Genomic DNA, 21042 nt, shown 5'->3' with positions numbered 1-21042 from the left:
ATGGATATCTGTAAAAGTGCTGATATTAGCCAAAACAACATGTCGACCAGATGTGAGCCATTAACTGATTGGATAATATAAACAGATGTTGTCATTTATCAGGATTGTTTTCCATGGAGTCAAATCTGCTCTGTTTATGAACACTATCACAAAATTGCATCTAAAATATCAAACAAATTAATTGTAAACTGGAGGCTTGTCTTTGTGTAAATGTTGAACACACCTCATGGGAGAGCAACATCCAGTAAATACATAAAGACTGAGTCAGTTGTTATGTTATATCTCTTTATTGAATCTTTAGTATTTTAAACTATCACACATGAGGGAGAGGCTTCCTCATTTGTACTCAGCTCAGCTCTGAGCAGGAGAGATATACTGTCACACTTTAATACAAAATACTTCAACACTTCAACATGCACTTATTTACTTTCTTTCTGTAAGTGAGATGAGAGGATTGATATCAATCTCAGTCTGTGTGTCAAGTACAAAGATGGATTCAAGGTGTGCAGAAGACTGGAAGAAGCATGTCTAGCTTTGATGAAAACTGTTCTTTACTAGAATATTCCCTGAAAAAACAGACGCACCTTTTTAAAATACTTCCCAATAAGACATACTTTGGAAAACATGCAGTTGGTTTAGGGGTTCTGAAAGCTAAGGACCTCATGTTTTATTATAGAATATAGTACTGCCACGTTGAGAAATAAAAAATACAAAACAGTATCATGTTAAAACATGAAAGGTTTATTGGTATAACAGTACATTGAAGCATTTTTAGGCATTTTAAAATTTGACCATTTTTGACAAAAATCGACATACTATAGTATGACTATTAATTTTAAGATTCATTTTTGATCCCTTTTTGTTATTTCTGGAAAAGCCACGCTACTACATGTATCAACAGACTATAATGAGACAATTTTGAGAGGATTGCAGCATTTACATTTTTTATGATTTTTTCATGAAAAATTTCGATATGCTTTAGTATGTTTTGTTTTTAAAAATGTTGGACATCCCAAAATACGGTGTTTTTTTGTTATTTCTGGAAAAGCCACCATACTACATGTATCAACAGACTATAATAAGAACATTTTGAGAGGATCAGGGCATTTTAAGAAAATATGATTTTTTCCCCAAAAAACTATGACTTTTTGAGAGTATCCGGGCATGTACATTTTTTTTTTTACTTTTTCCACAAAAATATTTGACAAATATTTGACATCTCAAAATATGTTGTTTTTTTGTTATTTATAGAAAAGCCACCACCCCTATCGGGGCATTTAAAAATGTTATGACTTCATCAGGAATGATTTCGGCATGCTTATCGTATAATTTTTTTCATATATCGGACATCTCAAAATATGTTTTTTTTTGTTATTTCTAGAAAAGCCACCCTACTACATGTATCAACAGACTATGATAAGACCATTTTGAGAGCATAGGGGCATTTAAAAATGCTATGATTTTTTTCATGAAAAAATTTCAACATGCTATAGTATGATTTTTCATTTTATTTTTATTTTAGACGTCTCAAAATATGGTGTTTTTCTGTTATTTTCTTTCCTACTATATGTATCAACAGACAATAATAAGATCATTTTGAGAGTATCAGGGCATTTAAAAAATTGTTTAAAAAAAATTGACATGCATGTGACTTTTTTTCCAATTTTGGACACCTCAAAATATGTTTTTTTTTTTGTTATTTCTGTAAAAAGATATTCTACCACATGTATCAACCGATTACAGTTGGGCCATTTCTAGCATTTTAAGCATTCTGAAATTTTGCCAAAAAAATCGACATGCTATATTTAACCTACTTTTAGGGAACAACGGTTGGCTGCAGCTTTCTGCTGTCATGTTAGCTCTGGTGGTAATTTCAATGTTTTTCTAACCCTAACCCTATACAATGCTAAGAGTAGACATTTTCATGCCTTCTTCTGCTGTGTTGGGATCCATGTCCATCTATTATTTTAATGCATCATTTGAACAACAGTGTGGCTTTGCTTCATAGCAACTGCAAGATAATATCTGTCACCGCTGCTGCCTCTAAACATTGTATGTCACCGGTGCAGCATCAGCACTTTAAATCAATGTTGGGCATGTGGTATCAGATATGGCTTGAAATGAAATTCTCATTTTATTGCTTTACCCTCTAAGCACAACAGCAAACAATACAACGCTGTCTTGTTTAACAATTTATTTCAGCATATAAATTTCCCCAAATATACAAATGTCAGTATATATGACAGAATCAGTTGCGTTTTGACAGAGTGAAGCGAGTGCAGAGGTGTAAGCAGCACAGGATCATGGTCAGAGATGATCTGGTTTGCTACATCCTACTCAGGGCAGGACATGGTGAACATACACTGTACAGAATACACTGCTATTATCCATTTTCTTCATTTCCTTGCCCATTAGAAACACAGTTCACATTTTGGGTTATTAAAGTAAACATGTAACAGTGAAGAATTCAGTTGGTCATGAACATTCAAAAGAACAAGTGCTATTAACCCTTTGATGCACAACATATTTTAACCCCTTCTAATGCACAACATGGGTCAAAAATGACCCGCATTCGTTCCCCATGTTATTTAATGCTTACTGTGTGTTTCTGTGCTCTAATTTTTGATATGAACTTATTTTATGATTGAATATTCCAAGTATTCTTTAAATATCTTGTTTTTGATAACAACAGATCATTATTTCCATTTTGCCTCTCATACTTTATGAAGAAAAAACGTTTTTGTATTATTACATAGCTAACTACTTGGCTAAGTAGCTTGCTAAGCTAACTACATAGCCAAGAAGTTAGCTAAGTAGTTAGCTTAGCACGTTACTTAGCTAAATACTAAGCCAAGAAGTTAGCTAAGTATTTAGCTTAGCAAGCTACTTAGCCAAGAAGTTAGCTTAGTTGTTAGCTTAGCAAGCTACTTAGCTATAAAATTGGATATGGGTCATTTTTGACCCATGTTATGCATTAGAAGAGTAGTGACACAAAAAGGGATTTTATTTAAAAAAAATAAAGGAAAACATGAAATTAGGATGTATGTTGATCAAAAACAAACTAATTGAGGATAACCTGGAATACTGAATGATGAAAATAATTTACTGCAAAGATATAGAACATAAAAACTCTGTTGGGTCACTTTAGACCCATGTTGTGCATCAAAGGGTTAAGAAAAAAAGCATGACAGAAAGAGTGATGGACTTTTTCATGAAATATTCAGCAGGACAAAGCTGAAAGTCTCCTTTGACAGACCATGAAGGATCGCACACAAACAAAAAAATCTTGCTTGATTGACATAAAATTAAGGCAACTTTTTGCATTAACAAATTGCCTTTATAAACTGCTTAATTCTTTGTACATAAAAAACACATTTGCAAGTAAAGTCAACTTAATTCTATTATGCAGATCAAGCAAGACTAGAACAAGATTTAACAATATAATAGCATCCTACTTTTAACATTGGTTTTTATATGGAAAAATGTAGATATGTTTTGCGATATTTACATGTGTATTTTTATACATTTATGGTATGTAGGCCTACATATTTCCATCCCCAAGCCTGTCAGTACTTGTTGACATTATATATGTAAATATAAAATAATTATATGTATGTTTGAAATGAAGAATTTTCATGAATAAGCATACTGAATGTTTGTATATACTATATGATCAGCTACATTAATGCAGGAATCTGAAGTCAACAATAGCTCTAGACAATCACATATGCATAAATAATATAAACATATATCGGAGAATTTCTGATGTTTTCCTCTGAGTTTTTTCCCACCAGTCTGCACACACAACTGCCAGTGACGTAGCCATGACGACGACGCAAGTCCACTGTTCATATGGTGGCATATAATATCATATCATTTTTTGGCAAAAATCGACATACTATGTATGACTTTTCTTTTGAGCTGAGTCATTTTTGGACCTCCCATAATATGGTGTTTTTCTGTAATTTCTGGCCATATTATGCTTTAATATGTATCAACAGACTAGAATTTAACCATTTTCAGCATTTCAGAATTTGACAAAAATTGACATAGGCTACTATACTTTTTTTCAGTTCTTGGAAATACTATTGTGTTTTTCTGTCATTTATGGCTAATTCAGTCAGGGGCTGCCACCCCTGGGATTCGAACCTATGGTAACAAGCCCAATTCGTAATCTCTAGGCCACAGACTGCTGAAATATGTGTCAACAGATATAATTGACCCATTTTAAGCATTTTAGGCATTTTAAAATTTGACCATTTTGACATGCAATAGTATGACTTTTTTTGGAGGAGGTCATTTTTGGACATCCCATAATATGGAGTTTTTCTGCTATTTTTGGACAAACTATACTTCCACATGTATCAACAGACTATAATTGATCTATTTTAAGTATTTTTAGCCATTTTAAAATTTGACAAAAATCAACCTTTTTTGAGGGGGTAATTTTTGGAATATTGTATTTTTTTTCTCTATCTCTTTTTAGACACTATACTACCACATATATCAACAGTCAACAGACTAGAATAAGTTATTTCTAGGGTCATTTTTGGACATCCCACAATATGGTGTTTTTCTGTCATTTCTGGCCATATTATGCTCTAATATGTATCAGCATATCATGTCATATATTACATTTGGCTGCAAATATGACTGAGTTAGGGATGAAATAAATCCTGCACTCCAGATGGGATTTAAATCACTGAACAGTGCAGGTATTATTAATATAAACCCACGTTCCCGAGAGAAATTAACTGTTCCAGTGGGTTAGTTTCACATGATGGCTACCTGGATGTGCTTTGAACCACCATATGGCAATTGTTTTCTAGTTTTTTGGCGAGATGATAAGAATCAGGAACAAATCAATCACTGCTGCAGATGCAGATGCTCTGGTAATCCTCAGTGCTGATGATGTTCAATCCTCATTATGTAATTAGACATCATGGTACGTCTATGAACACTGTGTTGGCTATGAGGCTGCAAAAACACAGTCGTGATGACTACAATGAGGTAAAGGCACCCGCATAAACTGTTTGCGTGATATGATCTTCCAAGTTAACTTTCTGTTTGCAGTAAATAGAAATTTTCACAGTAGATTACAGCAATCAGCAAAAATTATACTCTAAGAATGGAAAAATACAAGTTTCTTTGATTCCCTGACATCTGTACTCAGTACATGATACAAACATACAAACAATAAGTTTAATCTGAAGCATTAGAATACAGTGACAATACAACTATCTTGTCAGTCAGCAGAACCCTGGACTCACCACGCTGGTTATCCTGACAAATGTAATGCTACATATCCGACATACTTATGCTTTAAGAGTGCTTTTTATTTTTTTAGATAGCAGCCCTTCAGGAAAACACAGCCTCATGGCTACACTCTTCACTCTTCATCAAAGGAGATTCTATAGGCTAGTCATCCTCTTTAGATTTCTCTGGGACAACGACCTCCTCCTCCTCAAAGCAGCGTCTGAAGAAGGTGAGCACTGAGTTCAGCATGTAGTGTTGGCTCTTGGTGGAGGCGATATTGTGTCCTTCATCTGGAAAAATCTAGGCAGCAGGAGATAGAAAACAAAGTTTCAGTTAACCTTGTATTTTTCATAATTTCATTCAATGTCACAGTATTGTAAGTGTATCACACAAGCAGTGTTGTATGTAAGAGAGTGTCCTCTCACCCCATGTACAAGTTGCATAGCAGTTTATAATGATCCATATTTATGTTTAGTATTAAGATGGCGCCCTCTAGTGGCTGTGGTTATTATGACGGAAGCCAAGGAGAGGGATTATGGAGTATAGAGATCAACAAAGTCCAATTAAAACAGGCAGGGGGGCTGATGGATGGGTAAAACAAACACAGGGTGTTTATATACATAAACATATGTTTATGTATATAATATATATATATATATATATATATATGAGTTTATATGTTTATATGAGTCTATATACAGACTCATAGACTCGGGGCATATATATATATATATATATATATATATATATATGTATATATATAGACTCATGTAAACTCATTTATCTATATATATAGGCCTATACAAGCAGTTGCCAGGAACCCAGCTGACACTCAATGGAGTAACTGATTCCAGTTTTTGTTACCTTTGGACAGAGTAAGACTAGCTGTTTACCTATTTGTACTATTTATGCTAAGCTAAGCTAACTGGTTAGTGCCTGGAGCTACATGTTTACTGAACTGACATTAGAGTGCTATTGATCTCCACATCTAATTGACACTCAAGAGGTCAGGATGACGACCAGGTATTATTTCAAAGGTAGTCTATAACAGTGCCAATACAATACTTAGCTTTGGTAAAAAAAAATATATATATTTCAAGGACCTACATCCAGAAAAATATATTTTTCTTGATTAAGAAAACAAGGTAAAAAATTAGACCAAGCAGCATCTGATGGAACTAAAAGAGTATTGTTGACTAAGAATGTTGCTTGTTTGACCCACAAACACAACATCAAGGTCTGCTCTTGTTGGCAATATGAAATAACCAGAATAAATGTCAGTAGTCACCTGGAGAGTGTAGTTAACGTTGGATGCAGACAGCAGTTTGACCAACTCAGCAGAATGCTGGAAATGAACAGTGGCTGAAAAAGAAGATAACTCACATTAAAATTCATCTGCGCTACACACTCCATTACACTTCCACATTTGGGAGTCTAATGGAAATTAACTCTAGTGCAGAGACATGTGCCCAGCAAATGATATTTTGCATCAAGTCAGTTAATCACATGTAATGTTAGATTTTGTTTAGAGTAGTGATGCAGTTGGACCACACAGTCAAGAACAGGTAGAGTTAAAAACCAGTCAGGACATTAAACCAACCAATGCACAAACAGTTTGAATATTATCACCTGATTTAATGGGCATTATATTATTAATGTTATGGTTTAGTAAAGACTGACTCAGGTATCAGGTTACCAATGGAATTGTGGCTTTATTTTGAATGCAAAACCCATGAAAATGTAAATAAGTAGTCTTAATTTCTTTCTCTGACAAGTCACAATGGTATCTGGTAATGGTGATGCTAGTGAAATTGTATAAGTGGTTTAATGCCCTTCGAGGTGTCCATAATCAGGTATTAATGGACAACTGGGCGCAGAGGGCGGTTGTCTCTGAGGAGGCCATTTATTGGTGATAATGGAAACCTTGCTCGGCAATAACCATGACATAATGTCCATTTAATTGGCTGGCAACATTTGAAGTGAGACTATCAAGTCTATTACTGTACATAAACAGGTTTCTGGGTAACGCTTTATATTAAGGTCCTTGTAATAACCATTAATTAACAATAAGTAATAAGGCATTGTTCTCGCTTTAGATCCCTTTAGCTGCAAAAAGCATAGTTAACTGTTAACAAGTGCATAGTTAACTTATAATAGATGAGCAATAAAGTATATTTTAATATCAATAACAAAACAAAAGATTAATAAAGGCATGGCAAAGACATAATGGGTGGGTTATGGGTGTTTGTAATGCTATTATGAAGAATTATAAGATACTCATGAGGCTTTTATTAATGTTCTTATTATAAATCTCTTAGAGCCTGCTATTAGCTGTATTATAATGCCATTATTAACACTTATATAGGCTTATAAACACACAGTAATGTTAATAAGCATCTTGTAAGGACTTACAAGGGCCTTATTACTTGTTAATTAATGGTTATTACAAGGACCTTAATATAAAGCGTTACTGGTTTCTGTAAAACCGCTAACCACCCACACACTTAGGAGTGATAAAAAAAATAAATAAAAAAACCCCCAGCAAAAATAGCATTCAGTACGGATAGTATATTTTTTAAATTTGCTGCAAAAAGGCGAGTCATTTTCCAGTACATTGGCAAGAGTGAGGAAGATTTTTAAAACAGTGTGGGACGCACATATAATGTTACAAAATAACTCAAGACCGAGACTGTAATTTTTACGGTTATCCTGCCAATAAAGCCCATTATACATCCACACATCTGCTCTATTGTGTGTACCTGTTCCTATACTCACCATCTGCTGTGCCATGGATGATAAGAAAGTTGAGAGGACTCGATGATGTGATGTTACTGAGCACACTGGATATCTGACGGAGACAGAGAAGAGTAAAATAAGCCTCCACAGGCAGAGACAGCAACAGCTGGAACACCATCCAAACAATGTCTTATTTAAAGCTAATTAACAAATATAAATGTCATGAATTAGTGCTCTTAATAACAGAAAATATCAGGTTAGAAAGTACAAACAAACAATACTATAAAGTCCCATTTACTATTTTCTCGATTGATGTCATCAATGTTCTTTAGGACAGTAGTTCTCAACCTTTTTGAGTCACGACCCCCAATTTAACATGGATGTTGTCCGCGACCCCCGCTCAAGCCAGAGACCCCTTGTAAAGTAATAACTTGCTACTTTGGGATTTGTCAGAAAAGACACAAAATTACCCAAAAAAGAATCTAATTGACCACAAAATGAGAAAAAATGACCACAAAAAGACACAAATTGACCAAAAAAGACACAAAATGACCAAAAAAAGACACAAAATAGCCCAGAAAAAGAAACAAAATGACCAAAAAAGGAAACAAAATGACCAAAAAAGACAAATTCACCAGAAAAGACACAAAATGAAAAACAAAAACACAAAATGACCACAAAAAGACACAAAATGGCCCAAAAAGACACAAAATGGCCCAAAAAAAAGACACAAAATGGCCCAAAAAAAGACACAAAATGGCCCAAAAAAGACACAAAATAACAAAAAAAGACACAAAAGGACAAAAAAGACACTAAATGACCAAAAAGACTAAAACACATGAACACTTTAACACAGAGCCAGAGACAGAGACAGAGACAGTGGAGACAGAGCTGACTTCCAAAATGATTTGGCGACCCCCAGAAATCATCTCGCGACCCCAATTGGGGTCGGGACCCCAAGGTTGAGAATAGCTGCTTTAGGATATAGCAAACCAGGAGTATCCAGGATATTCTACAGGTTCATGTTGTAGCCATTATTTAGAATTATAGCAATGTTTTTGAGTCGGTATCAATTTTCTTCCAGTTTGTTATTGCAGCACACTATATTATTCATGAGCCTCAGTTGCTGTTACTATAGAGAAGAAGTTCAACAAAAGTCCAAATGATTGTAATCTTGCAGTGGAGAAAATTCAAAATCAATTGTCATTGCAGTAGATTTTCACAGCAGAGTTTTTTTTTAAACCTGAAATAGCAGAAAAAGCACAAGTGTAATTAATCACATCAGCACGTCTCAGGTCTATTTAGCCATGCCAGTTAGCCAGCATGTGCACAACTCGGGCCCTGGAGCTGGCTTATGTTAACAGAATGCAGACATGATTAATGTTATTAGTCACACCTGTGCTTTTCCTACTTGAATGTGTAAAAATTTGAAAAAGGTCTGTTGGGGACCATGACAGTTTCCAAATTCTTCTGTTGACCCAGAATCTGAAACTGAAATGAGAGATGATTAATCCCTTTATTAAACCTGTTGTAATTACACAATCCTGGCTCCTAAAAAGCTCGTTCCCATATAATGAAGCAGCATTTTTAACCAGAGATGCCTGTAAGGTGGGGGAGAGGGAATGCTCTCAGGGGCCCAGCGACCAGGGTGGGGAGGCCAGCAGTAACTATTAGCAGTGATATGAGACGAGTGTCCGGTTTGGGGACCTCAGAACTGCATTTAGCAGTAACTGGAATGATTTGCAGTTAGCGTAAAGTGGTCAGGATGAAAGATTCTCTGCTGGAAAACAGTGGACTGCCCCCTCAGGTTTGAATCATGTACCCTATGTGCATACGTTCATACATTTGACCATTTTTGACAAAAAATCAACGAAAAATCGGAAAATCTGCCTTTTTTGAGGGGGTAATTTTAGGACATCCCATAATTTAGTAGGGTTTTTCCCTGCTATTTTTGGACAAACTATACTACCACATGTATCAACACAGTATAGTTGGGCCATTTCTATTATTCTTAGGCATTTTAAAAATGTACCTTTTTTTGACAGAAATCAACATGCATATGACTTCTTTTGAGGGGGTCATATTTCAACATCCCATAATCATTTTTTTTCCTGTAATTTCTGGCTATATTATACTCTAAAATGTATCAATTGACTATAATTGACCAAATTAAAGCATTTTTAAGCATTTTAAAATTTGGACATTTTTGACAAAAATCAGTACAACACAATATAAGCATTATACATACACGTATGGTCCACAGTTGTAAAAAAGCTGCAGTTTCAGTGAATTTAGGCTATAAAACCACTGACCTAGATTCAGGGCAAAATAGTGACAGTTTAAACAGTAAATAAATGTATGTAAATGCCGGAGGTGAAGTAGTTACGAGGGTGACTTGAGCCACAGAAGTTGCATAAAAACATGATTCACACATCGTGAGCCACGGAAATGATAGTTTAGTCCCATACCTCCAACATTCCTCATGTCCTGCTTCCATGCAAAGTGTATATGCGGTGGAGGACAGTCTAAATTGTAAATGTGAGCTGTATTTTGCTGCATGTACAAACACCCTATATTGATGCTTCTGAGGGAAGACCAGTCTGGACAGGAGGTTTGGTGCGGAGTCAGCAGTGCCACAGTGACAGGCAGAGAAAAAAGTTAATTTCAGTCCCTCCATGACCGGACTTTTATTAGAAACATATTTCTGATACATCAAAAACGTAATCCAGGAGTTTCCCTGGAAATGTAAGTGATGAGAATGTATACTGAACAAACATATAAAAGCAACACTTTTGATTTTGCTCCCATTTTTCAAGATCTTAACCTTTTTCTATAAACTCAAAATAACCATTTCTCTCAAATATTGTTCACAAATTTCAAATCACAAATCATCAAATTCATGGGCAACAGCTCTGGTGGACATTCCTGCAGTCAGCATGCCAATTGCACACTCTCTCAAAACCTTGACATCTGTGGCATTGTGCTGTGTGATAAAACTGAACATTTTAGAGTGGCCTTTTATTGTAGCCAGCCTTCTGTGCAATAATCATGCTGTCTAATTAGCATCTTGATATGCCACACCTGGGAGGTGGGATGGATTATCTCGGCAAAGGAGAAGTGCTCACTATCACAGATTTAGACAGATTTGTGAACAATATTTTAGAAAAATGGTAATTTTGAGTATGTAGAAAAAGTTTTAGATCTTTGAGTTCATCTCAATTAAAAATGGGTGCAAAAACAAAAGTGTTGGTAGGGGTTCTCTGCCATTTCTGTTAACCTGTTTTCTCCTGTTTTTGCTTATTTAGGGAGCTTAGCATTGTCTGTTTTGTTTGGTAGGTTTAGCTGAATCCTATTTTTCAGATAGTGATTGACTTTTGTTTCTTTTTAGATTTAGCTGCTTCCTTTTTCTGTGCTACTTAGTTGGTTTACCTCTGTTTATTCCATTTGCCTGTTAATAAATATTATAATTGTTCAACTTTGAGTCCATGCAGCCATTTTTCTGCATAGTTTTATGTTTACCAAATATGTTACTCCCTGTGACCCCTAGACCTCAAACTAAGGTCGTAACACATTTATATTTTTGTTCAGTGTAGTTTCGCTGTATGGATATTATATCAATAAGGATTAGCATATTATAGCATTAGATTTAATGTACATTTTAGACAACCTCCCAACATGTTGTAATTGAGACGGCTTATTTCCATCTTATAATATTTTTTTTTCGTTATCATACAACAGTAAGCCAGTATGTGTAACAGTTATTATGCATTCAGATCATTTGTTGAAAAATAAACCAGCATCAGTACTAAAAGAATGACATGATAGATTCAATCTCTCCACAAACTCAACTATAAAAGACATCATCTTTCTTTCTTTTTTTCTTGCAGATACGAAGCATTCAGATCTCGACTCTCTGCTCAGTCCAGACAGTAATAACCTGTTATTGTGTGGAGAAGCTGTTTCAGAGGTATGAGACAGAAATGTGACAGGCCGAGAGGACAATGATCACCGTTCTCTCCAACTTTGTATCCACTTCACCCGGGCTCTTTGCACATTGGCCCTCATATCAATGAAAATAACAGGTGTGCTTGGAAACTTCTTCTCAAGACCTCCTGCCTGGTGCTGGATCACCGGCTGCTCTGTCTCATTTACATGTTCAAAGCCATGATAAAGTGTTTTACACGGCTCTCATTTGCATTCAGTTGTGCTGCAGCATGTCAGGCCCAGTGTCAGTGTACACTGGGTGACTTCTGAACACTTTCAATTCAAACAGAGAAAAGAATGAGTAGCTGTTTACTCTCTGTGAACAACTACTGCTGTGAAAATAATAGCACGTTCATACCTGGTATTTGTGATCCCCGTTTGCTGGGGAGCCAAAGTATTTCTCAGTGTAGGCCGACCCTTTATAAAAAAGGAAACAGAGATATTGTGATTATGGACTGAATTCACTTTCTTAACATTAGATATTGTGGCAAACAAAAACATGCCAGTGATGATTAATGTCGCTCCATCTCTTTTTATTAGCCCTCTTGAGTTGGTTTGATGTTCTAAATCAATGGATCAGTTGTTTAATGTTGTTTTGTAAATCATATTCCATCACCATGACTACTCTCAGCTAAATTTGATTATGCAACATTGCAGCTTGAATGATAATAATATGGAATAATTGTGTTTACTGGCTGTTTAAAAGTCCTTGTCACATTTGGGATAATCCACAACTTCACATTAGTGATGGGCGTTTGGAAGAAAGCTGCCAACTGGAGCATCTATAACGTTAATGATCAATTCATCAATTAATCGCTATGATTTTATACATACTCCAGTATGTATAAAAACATGGATACTTGGGCAAAATGGGATATATATATACAGTATTATGCAAATGCCTGTTTTGATAACGGATGCTTTTATTTTGAAGGACGAAAAGAGACTTCCTGTCAATTGTTAAACTAACTCAGTGAGATCAAACTGTAAAGATAACATCAAGGAGTTTAATGTTTTATGTTTTAGCACCCGAAGAGGCATGAGGTTAGTTTTCACAGTAATCTTCATGATTAAATGTATTTTGTGTTTAAATAAATTTGGATCAAACTCAGAATTTCATGCTGGCAAGGTTTGATACAGTAAGCTAGTTTTTGCTCAAATTAATACTCTTGTATTTCTGTGTGTTTTATAATTGTTATCGCAACTTTCAGTGTGCAAACTGTAGCTTTATCCACCTTAATTCTCAGCTCATTGGCTTATTGACGTACGGCCACAGAACTTAATGCTTGGCCGTTTTTCAGTTCAGTGATACTGATACGCAGTCAGAGATAAAATCAACATTAAAAAAATACTCATATCAATTAAAAATTCCAATTGTAGATTATTATGTTACCATAGAGTCTCCAGTTGGTTATGGGAGCGACGGCGATGCCACACTGGAACATGGAGCTGTGTGAGAGCAGCAGGAGAGAGGACAGAAACCCTCCGTACGCCTGGAACAAACACAACATGGCTGCTTTAAACCAATGTTGGCATTTATCAATTCATCTGTTAGATAATGATGCTTTGTTACCTTTCCATAAAGTCCAACTCTGTTCCCATCGATGTAGGGTAGTCTGACCAGGTGCCTGAAAAGTCAGAGTGAGTTCATTAAATATCAAATATCAAGTGATCTCTTACTAATAAGACTACATGATAGCTAATTTAACTGTATCAGTCTGAGTTAGCCACACAAAATGAGTATGCTCTAAAGTTATAGTCTTCTGTTTGCATGGAAAGTGTTTTTTGTCAGGTATGTGGTGTCCAAAAGACACTTTCTGAACCAGTAGTTGCATTTATTGACCCCACTAGATGGAAAAGAAAGAAAAAAGTTAAGAGAAGGGTAATTCAGTGTGCTTTCAACCTTTGGCTCAATTGGTAGAGTGGCTACCCACTGGTCGGAAGGTCGGTGGTAAGAAAAGTGCAGTCCATTTTCCATTTGTTGAATGGGCTTATAAAATTAAGGAAATGGGCCTTTATGAAGCTTCATTTGGCCATCACTTGGAATACAATAGCCAACAGGTCACAACATATAAAAAGGTCAATTTTGGAGTTACTGTATGTATGTATTTTCCCTCTTCTGACAGCGTCTGGTACAGAAAGAAGTAGTTAGTTTTTGATAATGGCTAATTACTGTAGTAAACACTCAATTCCTTTCCAAGTATGTTATAAGACCTGGGACAAATTGGAGTTTGAGCCACATGTCAGTTTCAACAAATTCTCCAACACCTACGACCACACAGGTTGTTTGTTCCTACCCTCTAATGTGACCCACAGGAGGTTTTATAAACCTAAATAAATAAATAAACACACATGGTTAACATTGGGGAATGGGCACAGCGTGGTTAGGTTTGGGAATAAAATCATGGCTTATGTGTTATAAATATATTTGTGACTTCTGTTATAGTTATGTCAGATATGTAGCTGTGTGAAGTTGAAAAACATCAATGTTGATTTTTGGTTTCCACTTGGACGACTTGGTGAAAGTCCTGTTTTTGTTTGACCCATCCATCCATCCATCCATCCATCCATCCATCCATCCATCCATCCATCCATCCATCCATCCATCCATCCATCCATCCATCCATCCATCCATCCATCCATCCATCCACCCAACCTCCATGGACTACATCGCCTCACTTCCTCCTGTGCTCCTGTCACAATAACTACAAACGTAATTTTCTTTTTTTTAATTATTTGATCATAACTGTTATACAATTTCAACATAATAATCAAACCACTGTCCATTTTTACCTCATAGTTTAGTCTTTATTTGTTTTTTATTGGTTCTTGTAGTTTCCTTGTATAGTTTCTGTATCTCTAGTTTATTTTTCTGTTCCTATTTAGTTTTACATACTGTATTATTTATTTTTACTTGCTTTATTGGCTTGTTCTTATTTTGGTTCCTGTGTTGCTGCAACAACTCATTTTCCTCACTGGGGATCAATAAAGGCTTATAATCACAGCAACAGAGAAAAAGCATGAAAAAATATATTACATTGTATAACACCCTAACAATATATAAAAATATTACAATATCAGCAAATTCAATACAAAAGTATAGGCATTAGTCTTATTTGGAGAACCCCATGCTTTACTATATGCAGTTTGTTAAGCCGGCTCAGTAGCAAAAACTGCACAATTTTACAAAATTAAATAAAAGCTTACTGCAGAGCTGTGATCTGGTCCTGAGCATCAACAGTTCCCAGTCTCTGGTGGACCTCATGCAGGATCCTCTGACCCTGGAAGCCGCTGCCCCGGCCGTCTAGACGAGCCACGATGACGCTGTCCGAGCTGACCAGCACCGAGTCCCAGCTGAGAGAGAAGCGCTCGCTCACGGCCTGACCACCAGGGGCGCTGTCACTGTGACAACATGAGGTTAGTCCATTAGGAGTCCATGAAAATCCATCAACTCCCCAACATCAACCCAGATAATAAACATGGCGGTAAATGTGAAAAACACAGCTTATAGCAGTGGTCCCCAACCTGTTAGGCTTGACTCTTCTACTTCTTCCATGTCTAATGTTTTGTTGCATGTATCTACCAAAAGCCTCTAAAAGCCACTTCAACCATAGGCTGGTTGATAGTGTTATACAAGATTAGAAGGACGACTGAAAAAATAAGCATCTCATGGAAGAATTGATTACTGAACAGGCCCGTCTGGCCTTCATCTGAAAAATGTCATTCAAACAGGCACATAGCAACCAAGAAGAGACGAAAAATGACAAAAAAGTCACACGAAATGACCACAAAGACACCAAAATGACTACAGAGAGACACCAGAATGACCCTCTGCTGCTCAGAAGAGACATCAAGGTGTTGGAGGTTATGAGGTTCAAATGTTGTCAACCATTATCATGTTTTTGGGGATTTCCCGAAACTTTCAACTTACTGGCATTTTATTCAAAAGTGTCTGGAAACTGTATTTTGAATTGTTTTGTAATATATGTCTATGTTATGACAATATATTTGAGCACTATAGTATTGAATATTCAGCCTACAGCAGAGAAATACTTTCCAAAAATATTACTTGTTGGAGGGCAGGAAGCCCTGACTAGGAAGTGGTTACAACCAGATGACCCAACATTAGAAGATTGGTTAAAAATGTGTACATGAAGTTTACATCATGGAGAGGCTAACATTCTCAACAAGGATTGTGGTCAAAATGGGTCCAGTACATTAAGTCACAGAGATCTGACTGGCTTTAATTGCCTTGTCAATTAAATAAACTGCTGAAAAGCCTGTGATATGAGTAGATCTACTTAAGTAAATGAGTCAGTGTGACATCTTCTTTTCAGATGTTCATAAAATTAAAGTAAAATGAAATGGAGAACAACAGATGAAAGAAAAGCTTTATTGAGTGATGCCTTGATGCATTAGTTTGATTGGTGTTTGTATCATAATGTATTCACTATGTATTGCCTGGTGAAGAAGTTTATGTACTTAATTGGACTTTGTCTGACCTCCCTGATAAAACAAAGAAAAAACCCCACCAGAACAACTAAAGAGAGACACAAAACATCTACAAAGGGAAAAAACTAAAAAGTGACATGAAACAAAGAAAAATGGACACAAAAAACATCTTAAAAAGAGGCTAAAATTTAATGTGTATGTGAAGTGGTGGGGCCTAGGGGCCCATTGTCTCATAATCCACCTATGATCACACAATACTTCATATTTATTTAACAGCTGCTTGTGGGGGGTCCCGAGTCCCAGGTTGGGAACCACTGATTTATGGTACAAATTTGCTTAAATTAAAAAAAAAAAAAATCCAAGCCTTTTTTCTAAACTTTTGATTTAATTGAATTATTCACCACAGTGACACAAAGTATTCAAAAAATAAAAAATTACATACAGAATGAGTAAAAGTGGGTGCTCCTTTGTTTCATCCAAAGCTACTGGAACAATTAGCTCCAGACGAAGTGCTGCAAAACAGAATTTAAATATTTTAATAGTATGTCATTTGGAGTAATTTACATATATAATATATTTCCTGCTACGCAGATTTCTAAATCGTGGTGAAGATGAGTCACAATGTCACTGCATGCACTGTCCCGTTGTCCTTCTGACTGGAACATTTTTTTCCTTCAAAGTTTAACACAGTCTTTAAATTGTATGTATTTTATAAGAGAAACTCAAAGAAAACTGGATTCATCAGTTTCTTCATTACTCATGCATTTCATGAGAAATAAGCCTGTGTGCATGAAGCCCGAGGTGACAGGGCTCCCGTCTCACTGTTTCTACTGAAAAAGACCTGCACTGTGTATCTAATAGTGAACAGATTAGAGAGAGGAAGCCATATGGTGAGCTGTCCCCTCTGATTGAAACAATGTCCGGCTGCATTTCTGATTCCAGGGCTGTTTCATAATCAGCTCAAAAAGCTCTGCACCTGTTTGCTCAGATGTGTTTATTCCGACATGTTTGACATTCAGATGTGATGGAGCCTGACTGTCCAGCTGATGCTGCAAACCATCACTCTGCCACCAGCAGTAACTGGGTTGCAGCCTGGCTGACTGAAGTAACCATCATTTCTCACACAATGGCAGGAAAAAATGTCCGGCTGATTATCTGGGTAGAGGAGTATAGAACCTGATTCCCCCAGCTAGATTTCTCCTGGAGAACACTGATTTCTTGTTTACACATAACTGTGTCTCTAATCTTTCTTTAGATATAATGATGTATATAAAAAAAACATCAGACAAGAAAACATCACCATGACAACAGATTGGCTGTTGTTGGCTCAATCCAGTGTGTACTGTATCCCCATCCTTGGCTCTTTTGGTGTGCAGCATTTAAATAACTTTTAATTTATTTTTCATGTTGTTCAACATAATACAACAAACAAAGAGGAGGTCGCCACATGTTCGCATAAAAACAACCCAATGTAGATAGATACAAATCTATACCTGTTCATGTCCACGTCTAGCCTGGCTAATAGCAGACTAATCACAAATGAGATCTAGTCTGGAAACCAGCCGTTCATTTCTCCGTAGAGGAGGTGTGGTTTACGATCCTCCGGAGCCGTTTATTGGGCGCTTAGAATGTCTATCAAAAAGCGTCTGTAGGTAGCTCTTAGCCAATCAGATCAGTTATACCAGATGACGTAGTAGAGCGACAGAAATGGATGTTTATTGTGTGTGTGTCTGTGAGACAGTGTTGCTTTGCTTCTCCAGTTCTGGCTTTCTGCTATTACCGCTATTAGCCCCACTACCGCTATTAGCCCCGCTACCGTAATGCCGGTGATCTCGCTACGAGGCCGGGGGACAGCGGAGACCTTTCGCCTTTCAACTTTCGCTCTAAACTATTTAAAGCACCATCTACAGCTAAAGAGAGTTTCGCGTCTGCTGCAGCCATGTTGGATCCGTAAGAAAACTACAAGCTTCCGTCTGCCGAGTAGTATGCGTCCCTCCCCGCTCTGTGATTGGATCCCTAAAACAGGGCTAAGAAACCTCCCTGGTTGCCAGACTGGATGGAGGTTCGAAATTAAATTTGAGCATGCAAGGCAGTCTGGGTATACCCAGGCTAGTCCACGTCTGCACTTTTTGTCACCTTATTCAGATGTTATTATGCAAATTATACAGCTGTTATCAGCAGTCATCAACCTCATAGTTTGGGCTGCTGTATTAATGTCTAATGTCAGGCACCGACCTTTAGTGCCCAAACCAATAATGACAGGAGGGAATGAGGGAGGTTGGGCTGGTGGATGGCTCCTTAAAACCACATTTTTTACACTTTTTTTTCGGGTTTTTTCTGATTTAAATTTGGCTGGGAGTTTAATAAGACATTTTTCTGTGGTGTGGAAAACTCACATATCACACGAGTGTACTTGCTTACCTGGACTTTAAAGAAAAAACAAATCACCAGCACAAACATAATCAAGTCTCACACAGTGATGACGGTAGTGACGTACCTAAGTTGTTGATTTGTACCGTTCTTCTCTCCCACTTGGGTATTGTCCTGTTTACCAGTGCTTGTCTTAATACTGTGTTCATTTCCACAATCTTGTGCTCTGTTAGAAGAAGAATAACTTTAGCAAAAAATAAATAAAATAAGAAATAAGAATAATGAAACAAAGTCCTGAATAACTTTTTCATTTTAATGTCCTGCTTGGCCACAAACTGTTGAGAAATAGTAATAATAATAATAATCCGTGGAATAGCCACGGAATCACTCAAATTTCCGTGAAACTGACACGGATTTCGCTACAATGCAAGTTAATGACAGTCATATCCCGTGGCTATTCCAACATACAAAGTGATTATGTACATTCACTGAGTGAATATTTAGAAAATAAAACATATATTTCTGCTAGAAATGTGATCAAAATCCATTTTTATGCAGAAACTAAGTCAAAATATTGTTTTTTTCACTAAAAATGAGAGAAAGTAAAACTAAGTAAACTAAGTAAAACTTACATTCTCAAACCATTTCAAGTCAGACAGTCAAGAGAAAAATGCAGCCAAATAGCATGATAATTTAGAATGTGATAAAAGTGAAATTATCTACATGTGTGAGTGTGTATTAGTGGGTGAAGACGCTGAGCCTCTGATCTGCTCTCAACAGCACTTGAAGCATTTAACGCCTTAACCTTAATTGCCTCCTCATATGCAGCTTTTTACCGTCAAAAGTAAACTCGGCTGTTGACATTTGACTTAATGACTCCTGATTTTAGTGGCTTAATCTCCAAAAATTAGTTGATGGATTAATGCACTTTCCAGGCACACTCAGTGAAGCAGCTTCTACATAAACATAATGGACAAATACCTGGTGATGCAATCTGGTGAAAGAGTGTAAATATTAAATTGGTTCAGCTCGTCAGAGCCAGAGTACTCACTGTTCATGTCACTGAGTTTGTGGAGGGTAGTTTGGGGTATTCCAGGACCTGGTGGGGGAATGAACTCATTAAACCATAAGAGACTAAAAAGGAATAACACAGTAAACAGCAATAATGACTTTGTTGCAGTAATAGGCTGAATAGTAACTGCAGGTTTTAATTTGTTTGTCCTATGAGCTCTTTTGAATAAAAATAAATTGATAAAACTTTAAAAATAGAGGGGTTAACGGATGTGAAATTAAACATTTTTGTTTGATTTGATTAATTTAGGCAGATTTGAATAAAATAATAATTTGACCAACACAGTCAAGTTAATGGTTCTCTTCCCTTTATATCACAAAGGTTTTTGATTTTACTACATGTTTAATGTTAAAAAAAATATATAAATACAATTATTTTTCTCATACAGTCTCTATGAATATACCTGTATTCAATACTCTTTAAGAGACATACATTAAAGAGAGTTTCTGGGCCATTCAACTTATCTGCACCATCATTGCAGCCAGTGAATTTAATGACAATTTAACCCAATGTATCTGTGGATTTAGCATTTGACACTTTTCCAGTATTATGTAGCATCTAGACCTGATTTGTAATAAAAACATGGAAACTGCACCTTTTACAAGATGCAAATGATGTGATCAAATTAGCTTTCAATTAATCAAATTACTATTTTTTTTTATTAATTTAACACCTATTTTACCCCTCAGTTTGCATGCATTTTCATCACCTCCACTTTTATAAATTAATGTTTGTTACTTCCAAGTCTCATATTTATTCATTTTTGTTCATACTACTCCATGCAACAACTTATTTAACCTATTTAACATGCTAAAATATATTTTTCCAATGTGCAATATCCGTAAAAATGCAATGTACTTTTATGAAAACAAACAAACACAAAAATGTATGTATTAATAATAAATTCCAAATAGCAGAAATGTATGTATATCATAGGTATAGAATTAATGTTTATGTCTTATTTTTTTAAATATATATTCTTTATTCTCTCTTCGATATCTAGTGTCTGTATCTTGAGCTGCTGTGACAACTAAATTTCCCCACGGCGGGATGAATAAAGTCATATCTTATCCTATTATATCTCATATTTCTATTTTGAGCTACATACAGTTCACATTCAACTTTTACTTTTAATGTTGCAGCTTGCATTAATGAACTAATGTGATGTTTTT

General features: G+C 36.0%; 1 protein-coding gene across 1 annotated transcript in view; it reads right to left on the bottom strand.

Moving 5' to 3' along the window:
- Window positions 1-2896: 2896 nt before the first annotated feature.
- Window positions 2897-21042, bottom strand: part of LOC131979169 (inactive dipeptidyl peptidase 10-like) — a 168051-nt gene continuing 149905 nt past the window's right edge. The window contains exons 17-26 of the mRNA XM_059343093.1: window positions 19850-19897; window positions 18926-19024; window positions 16871-16940; window positions 15184-15378; window positions 13550-13604; window positions 13370-13469; window positions 12335-12393; window positions 8032-8104; window positions 6545-6618; window positions 2897-5556 (exon numbers count right to left, since the gene is read on the bottom strand). Of these exons, the coding sequence (XP_059199076.1) occupies window positions 5419-5556; window positions 6545-6618; window positions 8032-8104; window positions 12335-12393; window positions 13370-13469; window positions 13550-13604; window positions 15184-15378; window positions 16871-16940; window positions 18926-19024; window positions 19850-19897 (911 nt within the window). The 3' untranslated portion in view covers window positions 2897-5418. The remainder of the gene's footprint in view (window positions 5557-6544; window positions 6619-8031; window positions 8105-12334; window positions 12394-13369; window positions 13470-13549; window positions 13605-15183; window positions 15379-16870; window positions 16941-18925; window positions 19025-19849; window positions 19898-21042) is intronic.

Source organism: Centropristis striata, chromosome 10 (assembly GCF_030273125.1).
Source record: "Centropristis striata isolate RG_2023a ecotype Rhode Island chromosome 10, C.striata_1.0, whole genome shotgun sequence".
Taxonomy (NCBI): domain Eukaryota; kingdom Metazoa; phylum Chordata; class Actinopteri; order Perciformes; family Serranidae; genus Centropristis; species Centropristis striata.
This window is presented reverse-complemented; position numbering and strand designations above follow the sequence as displayed.